Genomic DNA, 27522 nt, shown 5'->3' on the forward strand with positions numbered 1-27522 from the left:
CCTATAATGAAAAACATTAATTCCCACTGTTTATAAATTTAATCAAGTAGACTCCTGTAGTTATCCAGCAACTCTAACTCTTGTGAAAAAATACACAACAATTTATGATTCAACTTACAGTCAAACAATATCCCAAAATATACTGCAATGATAATGTCATAGGAAGAGATATAGCCTACATAGACATATAGGCCTATATATACACTGTTAAATAAAGTTATAATCTCAAGCACAGACACACAGGCTGTACTTTCCTATTGAGAAATATTATTAGGGCTAAGATCTATGAGACCATACGGGCCATATAGGAACATCAATGAGACATTACAGCGCGTTATCTACTTTTAGATCTATCTTTCATCAAGCTTATTAGAGATTAATTATTGCATTAACTGCATGGTAAAACATAATAGAGATCAGAGTCCTGATGGCATGTATACTTCAGCCCCGAGGTGGCAAGACTCTGGCATGATTCCTTGCAGGCAGCAGAGTAAGGATTGGGTTGTATTTTTGGAAGGGTGTGTGTGTGGGGATTGGTCGCCTTGTTAGGTCTGTTCAAATATTTCCAACAGCAGCGACTGTCAGGAGATAGCTGGGTGGCAGGGACAGGGGGAACGGGGCTTTTCTCTGTGGCCACCTGGAAAAAGCCATGCAAGATCAGTGGCTTGTCAAGACAGATATCTACAGAAACAATTCCATTTAATAACCCTGTCATCCAAATTTGTAAAAATTTATAAAATCTGAACATGAGATTGAGTGAAATCGACGACTCCGACAAGAAGCAACTGGAGTAAAAGAAGGCAAAATAAAGTTTTCTGCAAAGTGTGAAGTGCGCCCCGGAGCTTCATGGACACGCACAGAAACCCCCAAAGTAACTCCAAAGGAAGAAACCCCCACAAGTTGAGCACCATGGATATCTCCAATCAGCTTTGATGTCAGGTGCAGATGAAGTCAGACTGACGGAGGTTTTATCTTTAGCCAGGTAACAGACTAAACTTAACTTTCTCATCGGGGCGTTATTGGGCTGCGGGGAGGCATGAGTGGCGGGCGCTTTGAGTTCGACGACGGCGGAGCTTACTGCGGAGGCTGGGAGGGAGGCAAAGCCCACGGCCATGGCATCTGCACCGGACCCAAAGGCCAGGGCGAGTTCTCCGGCTCCTGGAACTACGGCTTCGAGGTGGTGGGAGTGTACACCTGGCCCAGCGGGAACACCTACGAGGGCTACTGGTCGCAGGGGAAGCGTCACGGCCTGGGAGTAGAATCCAAAGGACACTGGATTTACAAAGGGGAATGGACTCATGGCTTCAAAGGGAGATATGGCATCCGGATCAGTGTTGGCAGTGGAGCCAAGTATGAAGGAACATGGAATAATGGGCTTCAGGATGGATATGGAACAGAGACATATGCTGATGGAGGTGAGATTTAGGCTACACGTTCAGACTTTTGACTGTTTTTTTTATTTTCTTAATAGTGAAAAAAAAGCAGTGCTGATTTAGAAATAGCAAATACTCTGTTACAAGCAGTGGTGGAAGAAGTATTCAGATCCTTTTACTTAAGTAAAAGTATGTAAGTATCATCAGGAAAATGTACTTAAAGTATTAAAAGTAAAAGTACTCAATGCAGAAAAATCCTCACATTTTAGAAAGTGGAAACGATCCAGACAGTTGTGTGTTTAATGGTCTAATCATTTCAGCTGCACTTGTAGGCCCTTATATTGTTTGGTACTTTAATTTATAATAAAACACTGTAGGCTATTTTATGAACTACTGTACATGTGTTTTGTGTGCACAAATCTTAATTAGTAAAGTAACCAGTAACTAAAGCTGTCAGATGAATGTAGTGGAGTAAAAAGTACAATATTTCGCTCTGAGATGTAGCGGAGTAGAAGTAGAAAGTGGCCTGAAAAGAAAAGACTCAAGTAAAGTACAAGTACCTCAAATGTGTACTTAAGTAAAGTACTTGAGTAAATGGAACTTAGTTACATTCCAGCACTGGTTACAAGTCAAAGTTGTAACAGTATTAAGTAGCATAAAATGGAAAAGTATTTACACAAGTTATTTAAATGCAGTACTTGAGATGTTCCTGTGAGGGTGTAAAAAGTACTCAGATCCTTTACTTAAAAGTAGTCACAGGCCTACCAGAATGTAAAAATACTCTGTTACAGGTAAAAGTTCTGCATTCAAAAATCTTATGTAACTAAAAGTCCAAAAGTATTAGCAATATCAGATTATACTTAAAGTACCAAAAGTGCTGGTAAGGTGGAGCAAATGTTAGTTAGCTGTTTAATAAAATAAAAAAATTAAACATTTTATTCGATAATAATGTGTTTTTTTTATATCGAATAACTCAAATGACTTTATTTACTGCTAGGTAGCTTGCAAATTTCCCTCTGGGAATCAATACATTTTTTATTTAGCATTATATTTTTTGTATTAGTAATCTTCATCTGAAAACTAATTTAAGTAATCAAATACATTTGGAGGAGTAAAAAGTGCAATCTTTGCCTCTGAAATGAAGTAGTAGTAAATGGAAATACCCAAGTAAAGTACAAGTACCTAAACATTGTACTTAAGTGGAGTACTTGAGTAAATGTACTTAGTTACTTTCCACCTCAATAATGTGGAAATGTGAATATGCTTTAAACTGCAGCTGCATACCTCTGCAGTAGTAAAGGAAGCATTCAGATCCTTTACCTAAGTAAAAGTGGCAATACTAAATCTGAAAAATACTCTTTGTATCTCTAGTTTAACCCTTAAAAATGCATTCTATTTTATTTGTTGATCACATGTTGTGTATCTAAAACCTGTCAGATAAATGTAGTGGAGTAAACCGAATAAAGTAGCATAAACTGGAAATACAGAAGTAAAGAAGGACCTTAAAAATTGTATTTAAGTACAGTTCTTGTCTTGAGTAAAAAGTGACTTTCCACCACTGGATTTTATGAGAGGATCATAACTAACTCATACAGCTTTAAAGTGCTCATATTATGCTAATTTTCAGGTTCATAATTGTATTTAGAGGTTATACCAGAATAGGTTTACATGGTTTAATTTAAAAAAAATAAAAAACACCATCTTTTTGTTATACTGCACATTGCTGCAGCTCCTCTTTTCACCCTGTGTGTTGAGCTCTCTGTTTTAGCTACAGAGTGAGACATCTCACTTCTGTTCCATCTTTGTTGGGAGTCGCACATGCACAGTGTAAGGACTACACGTACCTAGGTAAGGACTACTAGCCAGTCAGTTGCAGAGTATGAGGGCGTGCCATGCTAGCAGCTAGGCGAGCATTATAACGTGTGTTACAAAGTGACGCACGTTCGTCACAGAAGTAAAGGCTGGACTACAATAGAGCTGTTTGGAGCAGTTTGTGAACAGTGTTTTCTCTGGAAGATGGTAAGGCCCTTTGGGGTGGACTTTGGGCTTTTTCACTTTGTAAACCTATAACGTGCACAAAAAAAGATATATAACACAATAAAGGAAAGGGAAAAAGCCAAAAAGCATAATATGAACACTTTAAGACAAAACCCCCTCAAGCCAACTGTGGCCATATGGTCCATTGGAAGTTCATTGCAGGCGACTTGGAGACAAATCCCAAAACAGAGCAGCCTGATGATCCTCACGGCCATTTCTGAGCTCTGTGTGTAACCAGAAGAAAATATCATCCTGCTGCTGTCAGTCAAGGTGCTCAAAGCTTGTTGGAAATCAAACCCCGCAGGAATCTTGGTGATGGAAGAAGTATTCAGATCTTTGACTGTTGTCAAAGTAGGAATACTGACATGTACAAATACTCTGGGCTCTACGATTCAAAACCTTACTGTAAAAGAACTACGTATAAGCAAAATGTACTGAAAGTACTAATTTGCCAAAACATGTATTCATTATATATTATATTATGTTCTTATGTTACTGATAGATGACTGTGTACGCAGCACGTTCATGTTGTAACTGATGTAGCTAACTACTTAAATCTAAATCTAGAAAAATGCATCGTATTTTTTGACACTAAGTAGTTCTTGTTGTGTATTTTAAGCCTTAATCTGCAAAGTAACTAGTAACTATAGCTGTCAGATACATGTAGTGGAGTAAAAAGTACAATATTTCTCTCTGAAATATAGTGAAGTAGAAATATAAAGTAGAGCAAAAAGGAAATACTCAAGTCAAGTATAAGTAGGGATGCTCAATTATGGAAAAAATCATAATCACAATTATTTTGGTCAATATTGAAATCACGATTATTTAACACGATTACTCATTGACTTTTGGAAAGATGTTGCATTTATTGAAGTTAAAAAAATAGTGAAGGTGGCCAGGTTAGCTCAGTTGGTAGAGCAGGCGCCCATATATAGAGGTTTACTCCTTGACGCAGCGGCCGGGGGTTTGACTCCGAACTGCGGCCCTTTGCTGCATGTCATTCCCTCTCTCATCTCCCTTTCATGTCTTCATCTGTCCTGTGGAAATAAAGGCCTAAAATGCCCGAAAATCTTTTCTAAAAAAATGGTGAAACAGTGAACAAACCTTGAACTGTGAAATTTCCCTATATACTTTCCCTGTTGAACCTTTTTATTTTATATTCACAAGACACATACATTTTTTTCCATTACAAAACAAAATAAGAGTTTACTTGCAAAACGTAATGTGCAGAATAATCATTTTTCTGGATCACATTGTTTTTGTGATCGCTAGGAGCCAAAATCTAAATCACGATCAAAATTTGATTAATTGCACAGTCCTAAGTACAAGTGCCCTAAAACTGTTCTAAAAGTACTTGTGTTAATGAACGTTTTTTCTTTCCACCACTGATCATATATCATTTTATGTTAACAGACCGGATTAGGATAGATAAAAATGAAAGGTTACAAACAACCCTGAGCATTGTAAGTGAAGTTTTGAATCCTTAGACACTCGCTGATCCACTGGACTGTATACAGAAAACTAAACGGCTTTAAATAAAATAATTTGCTGTGATCGCTGCTTGTACAATAGCAGTGGTTCCCCTTCGTAACAGCTGACTCATCAGCTTTGAAGCCCAGTCTGGTGGAAGCTGCAGTGGGGGATGTGATAGCACCAGATGTCAGGCTGTAATAATAGCCCACAAGCCCCATGCCCTCCTGGCCTCGCAGGCTGAGCTGAGGCGTAGCTGTCATTATAATCCACACTCATGTCAATTTTAGCATGAGACCAGACCTCAAGATGACTTGTCAGTCACAGCATTAATGAACGTTTCACACTAAAGATATCCAGGACATTCTGGCAGAAATAAAAGGACGGGTACTTTTATATGAAGTGAACTATTTTCGCTCCAGGCCATGTTTCAAAGTCTGCAGCTCTGTGAGGCTGTAGTCTAAATGCTAACATGCTCACAATGGCAATGCTAACATGCTAGTATTAAGCAGGTATAATGTTTACCAGGTTCACCATCGTAATTTAGCGTGTTAGCACGCTAACATTTGCTAATTAGAACCAAACGCAGAGTACAGTTGATGCTGATGGGAATGTCGTTAGTTTTGCAGGTATTTGGTCAAAAACCAAAGTTTTAGACAAATAAAAACTTTTATCTGATGATGGCACGAGATGGAAAGTCAGGGGATCCCGAATTACAGTAGGATTTGCTATCTAGAAACCATGAATGTCTGTACAAAATGTGCTGCCAATCCATCCGGTGGATGTTAAAATATTTCACAAGATAAGTGAAAGTTGACCTGCTGGTGGCGCTAGAGGAAACATCAGGGGGTCATCAAAATCAGTAGGATCCATCCACTAGGTCCAGTGAATGTCTATACCAAATGTCATGGCAATCCATCAAATAGTTGTTGAGATATTTCAGTTGGACCAAAGTGGTGGACAAACCAACTGACAGACTGATATAGCCATTCCTAGATCTATGCTGCTAGCATGTAAACAGTAGCCTCTGATGTTTGGTCTGTGGTGCAGTTAAAAAGGAATAACTCCCTGTTTTCTGATGTTTCTAGGTACTTTCCAGGGTCAGTTCACAGGTGGGATGCGGCATGGCTATGGGGTCCGGCAGAGCGTCCCTTATGGCATGGCAGCAGTCGTCCGCTCCCCTCTTCGTACCTCCCTGACCTCCCTTCGCAGCGAGCACAGCAACGGCACCGTCTTGCAACAAGACGTCCCCATGATCACCACCACCAACGCTTCAGGTGAGGAGACACCCGTCGCCACCCCTACCCAGCTGGGACCGTCCCGCGGAGGCTTCGCCCTCACTCTACAGGTGGACCCAGAGGCTGTGAAACCCAAAAAGAAAGGCCTGTTTAACAGGAGCTCCCTGCTGGGTAAGCTAAAGAAGTCCGACTCCAGTACCTCGCTGTCCAGCCAGAAGAGCAAGATCAGCTTCCTGAGGACGGAGTCGGCTCTCAGCTCCAACGCCAGCGACACCAACTCCACCATCAGCATCGGGGACGAGAGCCTGGCCGGAGCCGAGGATTTCCCCCCAGTGGAGGCCGACATTGACGCCACCACCACAGAGGTCTACATGGGCGAGTGGAAGAACGACAAGCGCTCAGGATATGGAATAAGCGAGAGGTCCAGCGGGCTGAAGTACGAGGGTGAGTGGCTGAACAACCAGAGACACGGCTACGGCTGCACAACCTTCGCCGAGGGAGGGAAGGAGGAGGGCAAGTACATGAACAACTTGCTGGTGAAGGCCATGAAGAAGAGGGTGATCCAGCTGAAGGGAACCAAGATCAAGCAGAAGGTGGAGCGAGCGGTGGAGGGCGCTCAGAGGGCTGCAGCCATCGGCAAGCAGAAGGCAGAGATCGCTGCTTCCAGGTGAGAACACATGAGTGGTGAGAGGATTCTCCTGATTTCTTTTTTTTCTTGTTTATCAGTGTTAGTGTGTTGGTCCAGTTCAGTTCTAATACACTGCTAGTTTAGGGGAACACTCTGCAGATACTACAGAAAGGAGAGATGATGTGACACAAAAGGCTGCAGCTGCTCTGTCTGGCTGTGGATGTGATTATTGTCTGACTCATGTCAGTGGTTTTCAAAGTTGGGTCCAGGGACACCCAGGGGGTCCCCAGCACAAAGAGGAATGATTTATTTTTGCTACAATTCCCTCCATAAGTAACACAAAGACAGAATGTATGACTATTTGGGTCATGGCTTTCATACTTTGTATATACATTACTCCTTTTTCTGTAATAAAACATCTAAAAGATGGAAAGAAAGAACTCTCTGCTCTCCATTGACTTGCATTGCGTGAAGGTTTCCTCCTCGTCAATTCTGTCTGCTAGCAAACAACAGAAAAATGCCCAAAAGCTGCTGTGCGGTGATATTCACTACATAAAGAATTTGAGCTTTAATGAAGACAGGAAAAGTGGATACAGACGTGAGGAAGCAGCAGAGAGAATGGGGAGACTGGGGATCCTGACACTAACCTTACGTTATGTCCGATGTTACGTGTGTTAGCTTAACTTACAGAAATATAGTTAGCCTAAAAAGTTAGCCTTTGACTTGGTAACAAACTGCTTGCTGCAAATAAACGTCGGACATAACGTTAGCTTAAAAAGAAAAACTTAAGTTATGGGTTCTTTACATTGTTGGTAGTGAATATCACCACACATCAGCTTTTAGGCATTTTTCTGTTGTTTGCTAGGAAACGAAATTGACAAGGAGGCACCTTCACGCAATACAAGTCAATGGAGAGCGGAGAGTTGTTTTCCCCTCCGGTGGCTTTCAGAGTATGACGCGATGCGCTTTTTCTCTATACTATATCGTAGTACAGCTCAGCCCTTGTCTATCTTGATCTATCTATCGATCAGAGGTAATACAAAACTCATTGCAAGAGAACACAAAATGAATTGCAAGGTATCTCAGAAACAACCTTTTCTGGCCTTTCAGGGGCTCCATACAGCACTAAGCATCTGTACCTGGGAATTTTTGAAAAACACAAAAGTCCATTTAACAACATTTACAGCTGTTCTAAAGATATTTCGAGAATGCTCAAAGACTGTTCTAACCCTTTGGATGAAATAAATATTCAATGTGCTTCAGGTCTTTATTAACCTGTGTCTGAAGTTGCACCTCTTTTTCTCTTCTTTCCTAAACAAAGATGGTAGCCAGAAATGAAACAATTTATACAACATGAAACAAAATGTTATAGTTCATAGTTAGTTCATAGTTATTCATTTTCATTTGTCAAAATGAACAAGGAGATATGTCCTTTACAACTACCTGGAAATGAAATATAGTCCCAACTTCAAAAACATAGTTTTTCTGTTGATCAGATGGAATATTATTGTATCCAAATGGTTCAAAGAGTCTTCAAGGATCCTGGAAATACCTTTATTACGTTGGTAAGTAATGTTAGAAAACTTTCTGGGGTTTTCACAGAACATAGTGTATTTAGAGAAACTGATGCTTAGTGCTGAGAGGCACAAGCCAGGGCGAGCTTTACTCAGAGGGCAGTGTATAAAATGAACAGTTCATATACAGACTATAGCCATAAAAAGAGACACTTCTTTCATTCAGCGCCACTAACTCCCTTCACTGACTCTGGCTGCTGGTCACATTAATTCCCATAATAGAAAACACAACCAAAGAGTCATTATGCTTATTTGATACTGTGTTACAGATAAGAAATAATGGGCGCAGGGGCTAAAGTGGCTGTTTAGATTCACACTGTTTAAACCACAGGATTTCATATCACGTTCTGGATAACCAAATGTTTAAAGGACAATTCCGGCGCAAAATGAACCTAGGGGTTAATAACACATGGGTACCGAGTCGACCGTTCTCTGGGATATGCTTTCATGCTAATGGAATGTGACCAGTTACAGAAGACAGTAGCGTTCGGTATACAGGCAGGCGCCATCTTGGGAAAACAGTCACGACCAGTCGAACGATGAATGCCGTATAACCAGTAACATAGCTCAAGCATGCCGTTCGTTGTTCGACTGGTCATGAGTGTTTTCCTAAAAAGTCTTTATAAACTATCTTTTTAATAAACTGTCTGTACAAAGTTCTCAATGCTTTGGTTTACATGTAGGGACCCTCATTATGCTACCGCGGAAGTGTTATGCTATTTTGAGCCTTGTTAGTGGTATAGAAATAGTGATTTCTTTTTACTTTCACATGCCCGACGACTAGCTTTATAAGCTAATTAGCGGTTTGCGATAAAACTGGTCACATTCGATTAGCATGAAAGCATATCCCAGAGAACGGTCGACTCGGTACACATGTGTTATTAACCCCAAGGTTCATTTTGCACTGGAATAGTCCTTTAAGCACAGCATGGTTTTCCATAATTGATGTAATGCAAGTAGTTCATTTGCAATGATTGCACCATTTGAACAGACTTTGCTCCCCCTGAACTGGTATACTGAATGGCATTTCAACAACCGAGACTGGACTAACTTTAAAAGCAGAACTGTCTCAAGTTTAAGCTGTAAAGCTGTTAAAATATCTGATTTCATCTTCACCAGGCTTCGTTGTGGGTGTAAAGATGGTGGTTATATTAGTAATAGTAATATTTGGTGAGCTCAGCTTGTAGCAAACAGAGAATTCACCTGCGATACAAGTTCTTCATTAACTCTTCTAAGACATTAACACTAACTAACTAACCGGTCGAGGCAGCGATATACCAGCAACTCCCATGTCCTGCAAGGTCAAATGACTGTTTATGTCGAGAGTTTGATGAGAAGACCATACTCATATTTGTCCATTCAATGTGAAGCTACAGCTAGGAGACAGTTAGCTTAGCTTAGCTTAGCATAAAGACTGGAAACAGGGGGAAACTGCAAGACTGTCCAAAAGCAAGGCAAGGCAGCTTTATTTGAGCATTACAGCAACAGAACAATTCAAGAGCAGTTGAAAACAATTAAAAACATCTGTTAAAGAGAATATAAAAAAAACAGCTAAAATAGAATAAGACAGGTATGAAATACAAGAATAAAAGTTACATGTAACAAAATCTGTCTGCCAGCACCTCTAAAGCTCAATAATTAAATTATAACTCATTTGTGACTCTCAAACGAGAGGTAAGTCCATCAATCTTCTCATCTACAAAGTCATTCTCAGCAGAAAAGCTCATTTCCCAAAATGTCAGACTATTCCTTTAACTTAGTGACAGACCAGTTCCATGAGCATATATCAGTGTGATGTGTTGAAGAGCCACCATTACAGTACCTGTCTAACGGAGAAAGGGAAAATGAGAGTATCTAAACCTCTTTCTAATCACAGTGCATTCTGAAATCACTTCATATGAAATCAATGAATCCAACTGTAGGGAAACGTGTTTTTTCTTATGTGGTTAATTGTCTGTACGTGTGCACGTCTACCTCCAGTTTGTCTGTGACCGTACAAGGCGGTGCCGCTTTTGTCCACAGTGGTCTTCAGCACCTGAAATAAGCTCAGTGTTTACAGCAGTGAGACTCCCACTGATGGACTGCAGACCCCTGTCACAGCAGATTGAAATCTAAATATTGTACTCCCAAGGATAAGCAGTCTATAAGAGTTATGGGCCGGTGTTCGTCGCCGCATCGGAGCTTTAAGCTCACCTACAGCACATCCGCAGGCGCCTGGATGGAGCTGAGAGTGGAAGCTTAGTATTTATGTAGGACTGCTTTCAGAAACACCTCGGTGGCCTTAAACCAAACATGACCTCATATGAAATACTGTGTAAAATTCCAAATGACTGGAAGACCAGTGATGGGATGTAACTTAGTACTTTTACTCAAGTACCGTTCTTACGTCGAGGTACATTTTTATACTTTTCCACTACATTTCAGAAGGAAATAATGCACTTTAAACTCCACTACATTAAAGGTGCAGTAGGTAAGACTTACTAACTTTCTGTCATATTTGCTGAAACTGACCCTACGTTCCAGTAGAACTACATGAAGCATGTAATCTGGACCCGGGCAGATGCCTTATTAAAAACCATATAAAAAACAGCGTTCTTTTCACTGTTAGTCTCGTTTACTGTTACAGGTCATTTAAGACCATTGTATGAAAAATGACAGAGCTTTAGAAACATTAAAATGTTATATATAGTCACTTTAAAATGCTGCTTACACATTAAAGCAACAATCTAATAAGTTTCAGGAGGCATTTGCTGCAGAAAGAGCACTTTTACTTTTGATACTTTATTTACATTTTGCCGATAATACTCTAGTTCTTTCATTTTTTTAATGCAGCACTTTGACTTGCAATGAAGTGTGTTTACATTGTTGTATTTTCTATTTAAGTTAAGGATCTGCATACTTTTGCCCCCACACAAACTAAACAACAGCCATCTTGAGTGTTGCTGCACGTTGAATTGAAATCTGTTTATTATACAAGCAGTGGAGACATGACACAACTGTTCCTGGCAGTGGTTTCCTCACTCCATGATCCTTTGGCAACGAAGTGGACGGTTAAAAATACATGTACAACCTGTGCACTGCATGGGATGCCAGACCTGGCCTCTTCAAGTCAGGTTAGCTGTACGTTCACTGGCATTCAGACGCTCTGTGGACATTGCTGTGTTCCGTGGGCTGTCTTACGGAGGACCTGTGTGGCAGGACAGGGTGTAAATGACGCACACACAGACAGGGGCCCTGTGGTCACAGAGGAGCCCTGACTAAATATGGGCAGGCACACTCTTGCTGTATCACAATCACAGGGGAATGCAACAGCTGATTATCCCCCCCCCTCCTGCGCCCAAATCCCATCTTTCCTGCCTAGTCACAGACACAACACCCAGACTGTTTTCTTAAGCCGAATCGCAGCCGCTATGTATGTTTGTCTGCATACCTATTACCTATTACTTTACTCACTCTTGTCCTGTTTTAGCCATTTAAATACTTGTTCAAATGGTGCACAGTTGAAAACAGAAGTCAGCTTGTTGATTTAGTTTCTATGGCCCACTGTACGCTTTAGCTCCACTGCTCGCCAGCAACACTTAGAGATCACAGATCTGGGGCCAGCTTGCGTCAGCAGTGGTGTCAAATGGTTCCACGGATATAAATATGACACAGCTCATAAGCAAGTGCTCGGGTATAAAGGCTTAGCGTATATATGTACCACACCTAGCTTTAGTTGTGCGGCTTGGATTACATACTGTACTGCTGATGTGAGCATTTTGTAACGTGTAACAATTGTAAATAAAGTTCATATCTAACCTCAGCTGAGGACTATTGATAACATCTCTGTAGCTATTCCAGTGATGGAGGGTAATTAAGTACATTTACTCAAGTACTGTATTCAAGTACACTTTTGAAGTACGTACTTTACTGGAGTTTTTTTTTTCTTGCATTTTATACTACTTTATACTTCAACTCCACTACAATTATTACAAGTAACTTTAGTTACTTTTCAGTACAAATACAACATATAATCAACAAATTAATGATGATGCCTTCCTTCTAGCTGTGCAACAGTATATATACAGTATATATATATAGTAACAAAAATAGGCCCTACCTTTACCAGCTGCACCATTAAAGTGATATACACATTAATTCATTAATAATTATAATCCAATACTACAATATACAGTACCAGTCAAAAGTTTGGACACACTTTCCCATTCACCCCTTTCATCTGAAATGGGCCATTCTGCATAATGAGTACTTACTTTTTGTACTTTTGTAGTATGTACAGTGCACTACTGTAAATTCTGATGATAATACACTTGTATGTTTTGAGTGTGTGACCTTTACCAGTAACAGAGTATTTCTACACTGTGGTATTTAAGTAATTTGGTACTTTAAGTAAAAATACTTCTTCAACCACTGAGGTATTTATTTAGGTGACCTCTTAGCAATGTGGCAATAATGAGGTTGCAGTTATCTCTTAATGTACGTGCATTTTGACAAAGTTATTTGATTAGTCTGTAACATTTAGTCGTCTTTTTATAGACACCAAATTAGTCTTTGACACACACACACACACACACACACACACACACACACACATACAAAGATAAAGTGGAACATGCCAGAATGCCAGAATATGTCTTGCCATCAGCAGCCTTCGGGGCAACTGCAGTGTGACAAAAGACAAATGGTTACAAAACAGCAAAACCTATTCGAACATTACACTTACACTTTCCACCGGCTCTAAAATAAGATTTAAGGTGTACGATTGTTCATAGCTTTGGGTGTTGAAGGCAGTTTCTTCCTACAGCTGACGTCTCGTCACTCCTCAGAGTACAACAAGTGTCTCCTTAATGCAGCCCTAGAAGCATAAAGGTTATTTAGGTCACAGTGTCAAATGTCACGTTTGGTTGCAGAGAAGCACTGGAGGAGCAGCACACACTGCAGCAGTTATACAACTTAAAGGGCCAGACTGGCTAATTTTGACCTGACTCCTTTTGTTCTATTGTAGAAGGAAAGATCTGACGGATATTTCCGGAGTGCATCTCAAGAGAGCACCACTACTTCCTCTGCCTGCTCCCTAAAACTAAAGAACATAGATTTTTATAAAAAAAAATCAGGTAATGCAGTAATCTACAGATTGTATTTCTTCATTTTTAACAGGATTATGTTTTATTGTTTATCACTAACACCGCGGCTACCAAAACAAAGCCGTTTCGTTAGCAAACTAAAAGCTTGGTAAAGTTGATAAGCTAGCAAGATTTGAAAGTAGCATCTCCTCGGGGCAAGGAGCCATTTCATTGGTTCTTTTAAAGTGGACCGCGAGGCAGTGATTGGTGGGCGTTTTACAGGATTACAGCAGCTACAGACGACCAATCCTTTTCACTCCTTTTTCAGAGCCCATCACTTATTTATTGCTGTCAGGGTGTAAAGACCATTTCAAACATTATATACAAAAGTGTATATTGGAAATAGTTACCAACCCTGCCTCTAATAATAATGATATATTTTATGTATATAGCACTTTTTAAAGGACAATTCCGGCGCAAATTGAACCTAGGGATTAATAACATATATGTACCGAGTCGAAGGTTCTCTGGGATCTGTTTTCATGCTAACTGAATGTGTCTCTAGCTTGAAACAAGCTACCGTAAACTAGCTTGTTGCTAGCTTTCGGGGCACAGGGTAAATCACTATTTGATACCACTAACAAGGCTCGAAATAGCACCACACTTGAACTAGCTGACTCCATAGAAATGTTTATTTATTTGAACGTATCTGTATTTCTGGCAGTTTTCTTACTGCCATGAATTGAACTGATGTCATGTTCTAAAAAGCCTGTGTGAACTTTTGTATTCAATAAATAGGAATAGTTTTGTTTTTCTTAAAGGAACACCCCGACTTATTGGGACTTTAGCTTATTCACCGTATCCCCCAGAGTTAGATAAGTCAATACATACCCTTCTCATCTCCGTGCGTGTCGTAACTCTGTCTGACGCCCCCACCACTAGCCTGGTTAGCACAGATCCTGGAGGTAACCGGCTCCAACTAGTCTACTGCTCCCAATAAGTGACAAAATAATGCCAACATTTTCCTATTTAAATGTTACGGCTAGTCACGGCGTGTACAAATAATAAGGTCACATATCAGACACAGCCATCCTCTAACCGTATACATACTGGGAACTATATTCTCAGAAGGCGAAGCACTGCTTAATACAGTGGCTGAGTGATATACCAGAGCATATGGCCTTACAGCTGAAAATAAACAGCTGAGCAATAGCTTTTGTGTTCAGGTGGGAATCATCAGTCTAAACAATCCCCATATTAGCTCTGCCACCTACCCGTTATATTAGCACTAATGCTAACCAATTTTAGCAACTATAACCACAGTGATGGATATGTTAGTGCACTGCTGGCTCTCTACAAATTTAAAGCTACATTGTGTAAGAATTTCTCCCATCTAGCGGTGAAATTGTATATGACAACCAACTGAATATTACTTTCTAGCCCCTCCCATTCCGATCGCGTTATAACTCCTACGGTGGCCGAACACGAAATTAGCTCTTAGTATCTCCATCGTTTACACGCAGCTGTTCTAGCCACTCCAATATTAACTTTGGTCTTGTTGCTTTGCCTGTCGCGTTGTCGTTTTAATTCTCTTTTTCGCTTCCCTGGCGAGTAATCTCCCCCTGGCATCAGTCACGGTGCCACTGAGTGTAAGAGGGCGAAAGGTTGAGGTATGTCCCTCTTTGGCTAATGTATTTTAAAGATGGAGGCGCTATACATGGCAGCTGTCATTCGAGCGACTCGCCCGTATGTATTCTGAATGATTCTAAATGACAGATTCTACGCTTACGAGAATACTTTGATTAGTTGGTGGAAGTAATTACACATGAATGAGCACATATTTGTGAAAGAACAAAGGGGTTTTTGCTAAGAATCAACTCAAAAAATTACACAATGTAGGTTTAAGGAAACTCAGCTGATCTTTGATTTCTGGCGGCACTGGTAGGCCTGTGACAATTATTGCACAATTGTTTAATTGTCAATTTCTTTTCATAATCGTGGTTTCTTTGTCTAACAGCAATTAATCGCTCACATTAGCTAAGGTCTTAATTGTTGATTTTGTTTAGATATGCCAAATTGTAATTATATAAGTGATTATTGGTTGGACTTTATATCTTTATTAAATTGTTAGTGGTTGGCACTTGACCCTACACTCGTTCATAGCAACAACAATATCAAGGAGGATATACAGTTAGACAAACTGTTTTATGATGATAAAGAGGCGCCGTTTACTTTAAAGGCTGTGTCTTTGTGTTATTACATCATCTGGGTCACATGACAGTGACATAACCAAAATATTATTTATTCAAAACTTTAATTTGTTTTAAAAAGTAATAAATAAATATTTTTTTAATTTGACTGAAAGAGACAATTTATAATATTGTTAATGGCAATTATTCTGAGACAATTAATTGTACAGCAACATTTGGAATTGTTACAGCTCTAGGCAATCTTTTCAATCAATGATGCATTTACTGTACTATATTTCGATAACTTCTGTCTATTTAGGGGTTGAATCTGTTTTTCCTTTGCAATGCAATGCAGGGGTGAGCTCTTACTCCACTCTCAAGGACACATGACGTTAGCACTACTCAAGTCTGAGATTTCTGCACATGTATGGTGCTGAGAGGCATTAATAGCGACAAACACGCACTGTGGGTTGCGAGAGGCGGTGTAGCAGCTTCCATTTAGGAATTATAGAGGCCACTGAGCTCTTGTTTGTGTAGCCTTCCCCCCTTCTGTGCCTCGCCCTCGACACAATGCTGCCTCTGAGCGCTGCAGGCAGCTCCTTCCACCCCATGTCTGGGTTTCTGCTCTGATGTCCATTGTCAGCTGTGACACCTTATAGACCACGTCCAATCAGTTGAATTCAATCAAAGTATAGAGACGTCTCAGGGATAATCAGGAGAAATAGGAGGCACCTGAGCTGTCATAGCAAAGGATCTGAACATTTATGTCAATGTAATATAAATACATTTTTAATACATTTACAAATGATATAAAATCCTGTTTTCACTTTGTCATTATCGATTTTGATGATGGAAATGAATGTAATAGAAGGCTGCAACATAACCTAAACATAAAAAAGTGAAAGGGTGGGAATACTTTCTGAATGCACTGTATAATGGGTACCTTTATAATGTACTGAATACCAGTGATGGAAAAAGCACTCCTTAATTTAAAGACAGAGGTATAATCTTCAAAATACTAGGTATCAAAAAGTTAACTCCTCACTATGCAAAATGGCCTCTTTCAGAGTCTTACAAGAATATAGTTGGATTATTGTTATTATTGATGCAATACTGTGTACACAGTAAATTAATGGCATCAAAAGTGGAGCTCATTTTAAGTAGTTGTATGCTATTGGGTTGTTGTACATACATCAAATTTTTTGAAAGGACCTGTCAAATAAATGTAGTGGAGTAAAAAGTACAATATTTGCCTCTCAAATGTAATGGAGTATTAATAGAAAGTAACACACTGTAAAATGAAAACACTCAATTGAAATACAAGTACCTAAAACTGTACTTAGAGCTCCATTTTTGTCCCAAATCTATTAAACACATCACTGAGCCACACTGTTGCCCTGGGTGACATGGTGTTGATGATTATGATGAATCATTTTATTTCGGTTAACATACATAAGAGAAACAATTATTTCCCACAATTTGCCACCGTAACTAACCAAAAAAGGAATCATATAATCCCCATAGAATCCCCCAGAAAACCAACAAAACTGAATGAAACTAAATACTTGAGTACAATCCTAGTAATTTTACATTGTAATCAAATTACTTCATGACCCTTAATTATTTTAGATTTTAAAGCTCTTTTGAAACTCAACAGAGACATACTCATTTTCATCTCATCATTAAGTTCATTCCATAATTTAACCCCCAAAACTTAAACACATCTTAATTTTACATTAGTCCTCACTTTACCAGTTTCAAAGATTCCAGTTCCAGTTCTTTCATTACCATAAACACACACACTGTAGTTTATTCTGACTCAATCTCACACACACCGTCCTGCTGCCCCAAGCAGAGATCTTCAACAGGGAGTCTGGGACCCTTAGGGGGTCCTCAGAGATACTGCAGGGGGGCCACCAAGTTATTGTTTAATCATTTTTTCCCCCTAAAAGTTAAAATACATCTGAAAATATACATAAACACAAGTCCTACATGTTATTAGCAAAGACGAATAAATAATGAATTAAATAATAAGAAAATGGGCCAAAACAAATGCACTTTTTAAAAACATTTTGTAAAGAAAAAAAAGAAAACTACAATGACTAGCCATTTAAGAAAGTTCTTTTAAAAAAATGAAACTGTATATATTTGTGACTTATTTTTAAAGATTTACATTGGAACCAATGAGCTCGGAGCTGAAAGCCACAGACAGGGTAGGAAAGCCAGAGAGTTCTGAAAGACAGACTAACACATGTTTCGGGGATTGTTTAATGGGATTTGTTGACAATGAGAAATGTCATCCTCATCCATTAAGTGCCACATTTCAGTCACATGATATATTTTGTCAAATACACATTTTTTATGCATTTAATACATTAAAATGTATTAATTAAAACTACACATGATACTTCATAATTAGTAGGCAGCTGGCAAAATTAAATGGTGTGATCCTTTTATGTGTTGTATTTGTGGGGTAGGATTTAGGTTTAAGCTGTACCATTGCCTTGTACCAAAATGCTTGTTGCTAAAAGGCAGCTGTTGTTGTTATAACTCTTTCTTTATTGAATGATTTCACTGTAATTATAAACATGTGAGATTTGAGGGTGTGGAGGTTCCTGGAAGAGGACGGAGGTGCTGACTGTGTGTGGACAGGTGGAGCTCATCTATCTCAGACAAGGAGCCTCAGGAGTCTCTAATTGTTCCAGTGGGGAAGCACCTTCCCCACTGAGTCTTCAAGTGGACCATGCAGGGAGCTATTTTCAGCTCAGTGTAAAGTTACAGTATGTCAAGTATCCACAGAGTAATCACAATCAGTAATTCTCCCAGTTAATGTGCAGCAGTAAGCCTTGAACTCTCTCCGCATGCAAATGCCGAGATTTTAGCCAAGCACGCTAGTGCTCTGTTGGCCGGTCAGTCCAACACTTTGGTCCAGACTGAAATATCCCAACAACTATTGCACAAGTGGCCATTCAATTTGGTACAGATATTCACGTTCCCCGGTAGATGAAGCCTACTGAATTTGGTGATTCCATAGTCTCGCATTGCCAGACCTTCTTCCACAGCGCTGCACGGGAAGGTCTGGCTAGTCCACACAGCATTCTGGGATGGGGTGCTCTGGTTTATTGGCATTTTTTTTTTAAACCAATCACGCTTGGGCGGGAGGGTGAGAAGCTCAGTAGGGTGAGAAGCTCAGTAGGGTGAGAAGCTCAGTTATCCGTGAGGAGCTCGGAGTAGAGCTGCTGCTCCTTCGCGTCGAAAGGAGCCAGTTGAGGTGGTTCGGGCATCTGGTAAGGATGCCCCCTGGCCGCCTCCCTAGGGAGGTGTTCCAGGCACGTCCAGCTGGGAGGAGGCCCCGGGGAAGACCCAGGACTAGGTGGAGGGATTATATCTCTAACCTGGCCTGGGAACGCCTTGGGATCCCCCAGTCGGAGCTGGTTAATGTGGCTCGGGAAAGGGAAGTTTGGGGTCCCCTGCTGGAGCTGCTACCCCCGCGACCCGACCCTGGATAAGCAGACGAAGATGGATGGATGGATGGATGGATGGATGGATGGACGCTTGGGCGGACACAATAACGCTGCTTCTGCAAAATAGTCTCGTGAAGGACCTTGTTTTGGTGGAACATGTGTACGTTCAAAGGTTGTTTTAGTCGTGCAACAGGAAACTCAGATTGGACAGATAGTCTAGCTAGCTGTCTGGATTTACCCTGCAGAGATCTGAGGAGCAGTTAACCATAGTCCTCAGAAATCCACCGGAGTTTAGAATTCCAACACAAAAGAAGAGGAAAGTGACGGACATCCGGCTGAAAAATGAGGGACATCCATCGGATCTTCCGGCGCCACCGGAGCAATCCCCTAAATAAATTGTCGACCAAAATAGACTAGTGACCCCCTGACTTTTCATCTAGTGCCACAGCAGGTCAAACATTTTCAGTTATCCAATTATGTCTACTTCTACAAAATTGATTTCATTGAAAGTTTTTTTTCCACAAACTATTTGAGGTAGTGGCGTGAATTTTGGGACACAGATTAATGTCCCCCTCAGGATAAACTGTACTAACTTTGGTGATCCCCTGACTTTTCATCTAGCACCACAATCAGGTCAAAATCCATGACTAAAAACATGCAAAGCTAACATTCCCATACAATCCCATACAGTATATGTACTGTGTACTACAAACATGTTACAAGCTACACGGTGTGTTTAGTCTTACTTAACATATGTTAGCATTAGTATTAAGATGCTACTACAACTACTATGGTGAACATGGTAAACATATCTGCTAAACAGGCACAATTCTGCTGAACCAAACCAAAAAGATATACATGACTCTGAAGTGATTGGTGGTTCAAAAGAAAATAAATATATACAAATAGCAATTTTGATAATGCAAAAATTCCCTACTTTCATCTTCTCAAATGTCAGGATTGTTGTTTCTTTATATGTGCAATTATAAAGTGATTATCTTTAGTTTTGGGATGGTTGATCGGAGAAAAAGCAATTGCAATCTCTCAGCCATCAGCTTGCTTAAACAGCAACTGTACAATGGAGATTAGTTAATGATGCAGTTGTTAAATTGGCAGAATACAATACTATAAATATTGTGAAATACTATGCATTGCTAAAGCATGGATTTTACTTTCATATTATGTGTTCTGCAGTATGTTATATGTCATTATGTCATATCTTTATGTGTGTTCAATGCATACTTCTCACATTGCCAGACCTATGTCCACAGCAATGTGAAGGAAGGTCTGGCCCCTCCATGGATAGGAGAAAAAAATGCTCTGGGTTGTTTGCATTTCTTTAAACCAATCACAGTCATCTTGGTCTATAGAAACAAACAGGCCTGCCTTGTTGGGCAATCCAAATTTTCTCCAAAACTTGCCATTTTCAGCATGTAACGTTAGCTTGGTAGCTCGGAGGTTAGAACGTAAACACATAGAAAGTGGAAGGTAAGGGAATCCTACGGTACTTCCAGCAACGCCGGAACGATCCGGTAAATGAACCGCCGTCGATCCAGACTAAATGCATGCAGACTTTGATCTTGACCTCATGTATGAACCTTGAATGGGAAACCTAATAGATGAAGGCTTAAAACAGTTTATCCAAAAATACTACAGCAAAGGGGATTGTTTACAGTATTCAATGGGTGTGTGGCTGCTGGTCATATGGCTCTTTAGTATTAATAGCTATCGAGAGAGGAGGTGTCATTTTCTGCTGTTGGGCTGGGACAGAAATAAATTATATTTTTATCACTTCCCCCCCCCCCCCCCCCCAGCAGGACAATGAGTTATGGCTGGCAAGTAACTAAAGACTCCATCATCACACATATTTCCATGAGACAGAGATAAGTCACTGGAGCGATACATACAGCTCCAGTGAAATGGGCCTTGCCTTGGCAAAGGTCTGCGCTCTCAGAGTTCCTGATGAATGAGAAACAATACGCAGTGTTAGATAGCAACACACATGCTATTTTGGATGCATGGAGGGAGTGGCACCATGTTAAAATGACCTCTTTCAGATTATAACTAATGCACTAACAGTAAACAGTAGCATGAAAATAAAACGTCTGGATGATTGTTGTAGTACCAGTGATTTATGAATCAGTTTGCATGTGTTCCCCTGCAGGACGACCCATGCAAAGGCCAAGTCCGATGGGGCTGAGCAGGCGGCCCAGGCCTCCAACAGTGAGTCCAGCATCGCCAGACTGGTGGCCAAAGAGCTCTCCCCTTCCTTCTACCAGCCAGGTCAGTGCCCTTCTAATCTGTCAGGAATACTGCAAAATTCATAATAATGTTAAAAAAAAAGCAACAACTTCACGTTTATATACACAATGTTTGGGAAAGGATAACACAGTATGGAATACTTTTCAAAGCACAGACTTAGATGTTTTCAAGCTATTCTTCCAGTTATTTTCACTGGAAATTGGATGCCATGAATTGTTTTTCTTGTAGGACGCTCATATTTACCATCTTTCCCAAATGGCTTGAATGCATCACTAAATGCAGAGTCAATACAAATATAACACACACACATCTCCTCACTATCTGCTAGCTGCCTGTCCCCTGAACACACTGTAAAAAAAAACAAAAAAAAAACGGCCTCTGTAGACAGCCCAGGCTCCACCAACGGTAACAAAAACAATCTGTGCCAACCTGCACCACCAAACATAACAAACAGAGTTCCAGTGTTCCAGCGTTCCAGCCAATAACCGACAAGGAGGATTTTGGGGTCGGGGTTGGGGGGGGTTAGTGCGCGGAAGCACGGAATGGAGGGGGAGGGGACGGGATGAGGAGGAGGGAGGGGCGAGCTAGCCCCATTTTGTTTGACAATACTTCGAACGTCAACAAGAAGTAACGTCACCAAACATCGCTTAGAGCACCTTTTATATTACAATTGACTTACTGAAGAAAACAGCAAGATCAACTGATCATAACTGATAGCCATGCACAGTGGTGGGATGTAACTGTACATTTACTCAAGTACTGTACTCAAGTGCAATTTTGAGGTACTTGTACTTTACTTGAGTATTTCAATTTTCTGCTTCTTTATACTTCTACTTCACTGCATGGCAAAAGGAAATAATTTCCTCCTCTACATTTACTTGTACTTAATACCTATTTCATTCGTTACAGATGCAGTTTAAGAATACAAAATATAACCAACAAATACATTATGATTTCATATTATGGATTAAGATAATACTTTATTGATCCCTTTTTTTTTTTTTTTTTTTTTAAATAAGCCCCACCAAGTGACAAACACATTAATGCATCAATAATTATAATACAGCAATATGATATATTCTGAAATGGGACCTTCTGATAATTTGTACTTTTACTTTCTGTACTGTAAGTATATTTTGATGCTAATAGTAACATTTTGAATGCAGGACTTTTACTTCAGCAGATCCTTGGCTGAGGCTCACCGCAAGGGCAGTCGCATTTGAATGTCTAAAAAAGGAACATCTTGTTGGGTCGAAGCGATCATATCAGTTTCATTGCGGGTCTGGCTTTTACACGTTCACACAAAAGCACAGCAGCCATTTAGGAGCCTCTTGCTATTTTTCGCTTGCGTTCTCCTTCAGCAGAGAGCGTTAGGGAATCAGAAAGTCATCCAGCTTTGTGAGTGGCTTGACAGATTGTCTCAGACTAAAACTAGAAATAGACGAAGCCTGGCTGAGTCCTGCTGTGCATTCTTTCATGGAAGATCAATCACTAAGGAGACAACAACACAGACATACAGTGTCAGCGTGTGCACCATCTGGTTTATTTGTACTGCGGAAAACAAAAATGTAGCCTCACAATTTAAAGTCTGGTGATATTATATCTTGTCTAGAGTCAAAGTCCACAATGAATTGATTCAATTACAAGTATTATCTGTGCCATAGCGCTCCATTGTTGTCCAAAATAGTTCCCATTAAATAAACTATTTATTCTTGTTTGTGTAATGTTTGATAAAACCGTCAGTTCCCTGTTCTCTTGGGCAATTATTTAGCCTTTTTTTTTTTTCAAATCAAAGTCTATGTTCGTGACCTGTTTTTAAAGATTTGCATCTCCAGTAGAAACACATTGGCAGACTATAATGCATTGTTGTTTTTGGTCTATTCATGGGATTTGTTGACAATAGCTCAAATGTATCACCAGCCGTTCATATTTCACTTTTACTTTGACATAAAAAATTGTATTCTTAATGTTATATTTATATTCTTATACTATTATATAGTGAAGTGTTTTTCTTTGGTATTTCTTACACTTCTTTCTCTCTGAAGTGTGAGCAAAAAAACAAAAATGTGCATTAAAGTTGGTCATTATAAAGGGTAGCCACCTTTAACTCTTAACAGACTCAGTAGCTGCTTCCTGTGGTCACAGGAAATCCACCTGTAGCTTTTTTCTGATATTTTAGTCAAAGGAAATTAGACTGGGTTGAGGATAGCAGGGGATTATTAAGAAGTCAGTTTCTGAACAGATGTCCAGTAGCTATTTTCTATTGTAGTCAACTACAACAACTATTAGTCTTGTAGGAGGAGAGAGAAAGGAGTGCTCCACGATAACAGTTAACTAGGAAATATCAAATGTCACTTTGAACTTAACAATGCTAATTTGACTGACTCATATTTATCAAATGTCGATTAATCACATAGCCTACTCCCCAGTTTTATGAATGACCCTAATATACTGGTTGAACTGATCTCACCCAGGTCCTGAGTATCTGAAGAAGAGAGTGTTACTGGAGGTCGGGGAGGGAAGTGAGAACATAGAGCCTGTCATGCATGAGCCGCTGCTAGCTGAGGAGGAGCCCCTGCCTACGCCGCCCGAAAGCCCACTCATGAATGAACTAGACAGCCTAATGCCCGGCTCGTCCCCAGCCCGCACCCCCTCCCCCAGCCCAGGCATCATCAGCAAGGAAGAGCCCAAACTCCTCAGTCCAGGAAGCTGGAACGAAGACAAAAGCATTAAAGGTGGTGGCAGTAAGGGTAGCAGTAAATCCAACAGCAGGCCCAACAGTCGCCCCACTACCCCGTCAACCCCCGCTCCTGCTCCTGCCTCAGCTGCACCTGAAGGCGCAGGGGCCCCCGGCAGTCGTGGCCCCTCTCGCACCCCCAGCCGTCAGAGCATCAAGATAGAGCAGGGCTCGGACCTGGAGATCAAGCCCCTGCAGAAGTTTGGCTCAGAGGTGAAAGCTCCGGATGTCACGCCTGCACCCGATGCCCCTGTAAGAAATAGCCTCATCCCACCAGATGAAGAAGAAGAAGCGCCGCGCCCCATCTCCAAAGTGTCTTCCAAAGCGGTCACCCCGGAGCCTAAAATCAACGAGGTCAAAACTGAAAGAGCTCCATCAGTCCGCGAACGAGCGCCGTCCGTCTCCGAGAGCAAAGTGGAGTCCAGGGAGGTGAGCAGGCCGTCCAGCAAAGCAGAGACAAAGCCGTTGCCAAAGCGGCAACCCAGCCCAGCTCCGTCCCCCAAACCAAGTCTTGAACCTAAAACAGTACCAAAGCAAGTGGAAGACAAAGCCATTGTTGCCAAACCAGTCCCGAAGGTGGAGCCCAAAGCAGAAGCCAGACTGAAGGCCATGGTGTCGAGCCCTAGTCCTCAGGTGACTGCCGAGTCTTTGGAGCTGGAGGTAAGATAGTAAATATACACATATTCACATTTGATTATTTCTGGCATGTAAGCAGCTATAGGCTATAGGGTCGTCGGCAATGTCAGTCTGTCAGCCGGTCCACCACTTTGGTCCGGAATATCCCAACAACCATTCCACACGTTCACATGAAGTTTTCTAAAGACATTCATGATCCTACTGACTTTTCCTCTAGCGCCACCGGCAGGTTCACATTGATAGTTTTCAGTAAAATGTGTCGACAACTGTTGGATTGATTGGCATGAAATGTACAGACATTCATGTTCCCTTCAGGAGCAAATGGGGTCATCGCTATGTTCCCCAGTTCTATATTCCCTCAATATAACATATAAGATACACTTTACATCTGTCTTCCTAGTGATTTAAAATATTTACAAATATTTATATACAGTATGTCTCTTGATATAAACTAACATTGTCAGAGATTGGTATGGGTTATCGTCGCAGTTCATCGCAAAATCATAAAGGGAGATGGACGTTTCAAATGCAGTTAGAATGGTAAAAGTCCATTCAGCCACTGTGAAGATATCAAGAAGTATAACTGTATAAGCTGTAGCTGGGTGACTTAAACACTAAAAACCCATTGAAAGGTCTTAATGTGTCTTATTAAGAGGATATTGAGCTGGAGAACATAGATACGCTCCCTGATTAAATACCTGCTAAACTAATTACATTCCTGTACACACAACTGTACTGTGTTCAGTAATGATTAGCAAACGTAGGCACGCTAACAAGCTAAAGAAAGATGGCACATTATATATGTTAAACATCAGCATGTTAGCATTGTCCTTGTGAGCATGTTAGCATGCGGACATTAGCATTTAGCTCAAAGCACAGCTGTGCCAAAGTACAACCTCACAGAGCCGCTAGCATGGCTGTAGATTTTCTGTAACTTTTAGCCTTGTTTAGCTAGAAAAAAGAAAGCTTGACGTTATCAGAGTAGAGTATCGTCTAAAGCCATGAATGTCCAAGTCACTCTAAAGAGAGCACTTCATTATGACTTCTATATCCATCTCTTTACATGACACGAGCTACATGTTGTCTCTCAATCCCAGTTTTATTCTAACAGGGCTCTCGTTATCACAGTGTTGTCCAAAATGGTCTCCAGAGAATGTATTTGAGGGATAAAGCCAACTATTTAAAATGACTGTACCAGCAGAAATAGACGACTAAAACAACTTTTGAACGTACACGTTCCACCAAAACGAGTTCCTTCCCGAGGCTATTTCACAGCGGTTCCGTGCGGAGCTTAGCGCCGCCCATGGCGATTGTGATTGGTTTAAAGAAATGCCATTAAACCAGAGCACCTTTTTCTCCCATCCCGGAATGCAGTGTGAACTAGCGAGACCTTCTTCCGCAGCGCTGTGGAAGAAGGTCTGGCAAAGCGAGACTACTGCCCTCATATCTCATATGTTCCTTTCTTTCAAAGGGCCCAAACACCATAATGATCTGCATGGTCATCCTGCTGAACATTGGGCTGGCCATTCTCTTCGTACACATTTTGTCATGAGACATTGTCCACCACCTCAGGTAATAAATAAACATTTCAAAACTTGCTGGGGAAAAACTGAAAGTGAGTCCATTAAAAGACAAATAGTTTTTTTTCCTTGCAGGTCACCGGCGGTGTTGGAGAGAGACGGCCTGCCTCCTCCTCCTTAGTTAGGACCAGAGATCAAAGATGACCGCCGAGGAGTCAAAGACGCCTCATACAGACCGCCGCAGCTCCTCTACAAGTTTTGGCTGGTGTGACTGTGTGAGGCTCTGTGAAGTTCCTCTCTTTCCAGAGGTTTGAAAAACTGAAGGACACGAAACCTGATTCAGTACATCTGAATATGATGCCGTTTGTATGTTAAAGTCGGGGCTGGATGGTAGAGTATGTTCTCAGTGCTAACACTGGAGACGCAGCGCTCAAGAAGTCTCAATTCATCTTCGTCACAGTGTGTCAAGATTTTTGCAACAAAAAAAAAAAAAACGGGTTTTAACTCAATCCTTAATTGGCACACTAGCTGATTAGACAATCTCAGTAGGCAATTACACTTTGTCACAAGATATGTTTGTATAATGAAGGAATGTTGATAACATATGCAGACTGAATATTCTCTCTACTATGCCTTCAACTTGATTGATGAGACACAAATTCAACTGCAGCGGACGCGTAAGAGATTTAGGAGTTATGACTGTTACTATCATTATTTTAATAATCCCCATTAATGTGTGGTTAAAAACCTGAAGGTTCATTAAGTAGGAGTCTGAAATAAAAGTAAATACTGTTGAAATGCTGCAAACTGTAAGCCAACGCTACGTAAATAGCCAGTTTATTGTTTTCATCTTGTTGCTCTTCAGTCTCCAAAGAATCTAGAGTTACATTTTTGGCTAATAGCATTTGAGACTGGGGTGTACTACACTGTGAAACTTTCTATTTTCACTGGGATTTATTATGCATTTATTGTCATTCTGCTGCGTTGGTTTTTGGAGCTGCAAAACCAAATAGAGAAGGAAAATAGGAAGCTTATGAGTGTCACTGTACTGTATGTTCCTGTGGTGGTTCTCATACGGATGCGGTTTAGCACCCAGGTGGTTTTAAACGAGAGGTGTGTATGTTTTGCAATAGAATGAGCAGGCAGAAAAATGAAAGCTTATTTAAAATGATCACTGTATGTTGTAGTAAGGTTTCTAAATCGACATATTTGTATTAATGCAACCGTAGCAGCAGGAGGTGGGCTGGGTGTTTGCCTGTGAGCTACTCATGTATGTTTCAGCGTAGAAAACTGTCCTCTCTTGTTGCACACCGCATGATTATTCAGGGCCT

The 27522-nt window shown here is 40.6% G+C and overlaps 1 protein-coding gene across 1 annotated transcript; it reads left to right on the top strand.

Moving 5' to 3' along the window:
* Nucleotides 1-602: 602 nt before the first annotated feature.
* On the top strand, nt 603-27392 carry jph2 (junctophilin 2). Its single transcript, XM_078255850.1, has 6 exons — nt 603-1415; nt 5969-6785; nt 21201-21319; nt 23773-24695; nt 26143-26243; nt 26327-27392. The coding sequence occupies exons 1-5, from the start codon at nt 1037-1039 to the stop codon at nt 26221-26223; spliced, it is 2319 nt and encodes a 772-aa protein (XP_078111976.1). The 5' UTR covers nt 603-1036; the 3' UTR covers nt 26224-26243; nt 26327-27392.
* Nucleotides 27393-27522: the final 130 nt, after the last annotated feature.

The sequence above is a fragment of the Sander vitreus genome, chromosome 7 (genome assembly GCF_031162955.1).
Source record: "Sander vitreus isolate 19-12246 chromosome 7, sanVit1, whole genome shotgun sequence".
In the NCBI taxonomy this organism is placed as follows: Eukaryota; Metazoa; Chordata; class Actinopteri; order Perciformes; family Percidae; genus Sander; species Sander vitreus.

Bases quoted from the DNA above. Each gene is read 5' to 3' on its own strand.
- jph2 (XM_078255850.1), top strand. From the start codon at position 1,037: ATGAGTGGCGGGCGCTTTGAGTTCGACGACGGCGGAGCTTACTGCGGA. The intron at 21,320-23,772 runs GTCAGTGCCCTT...GATCTCACCCAG, and splicing joins CCCTTCCTTCTACCAGCCAG to GTCCTGAGTATCTGAAGAAG. The intron at 24,696-26,142 runs GTAAGATAGTAA...TTTCTTTCAAAG, and splicing joins CCGAGTCTTTGGAGCTGGAG to GGCCCAAACACCATAATGAT.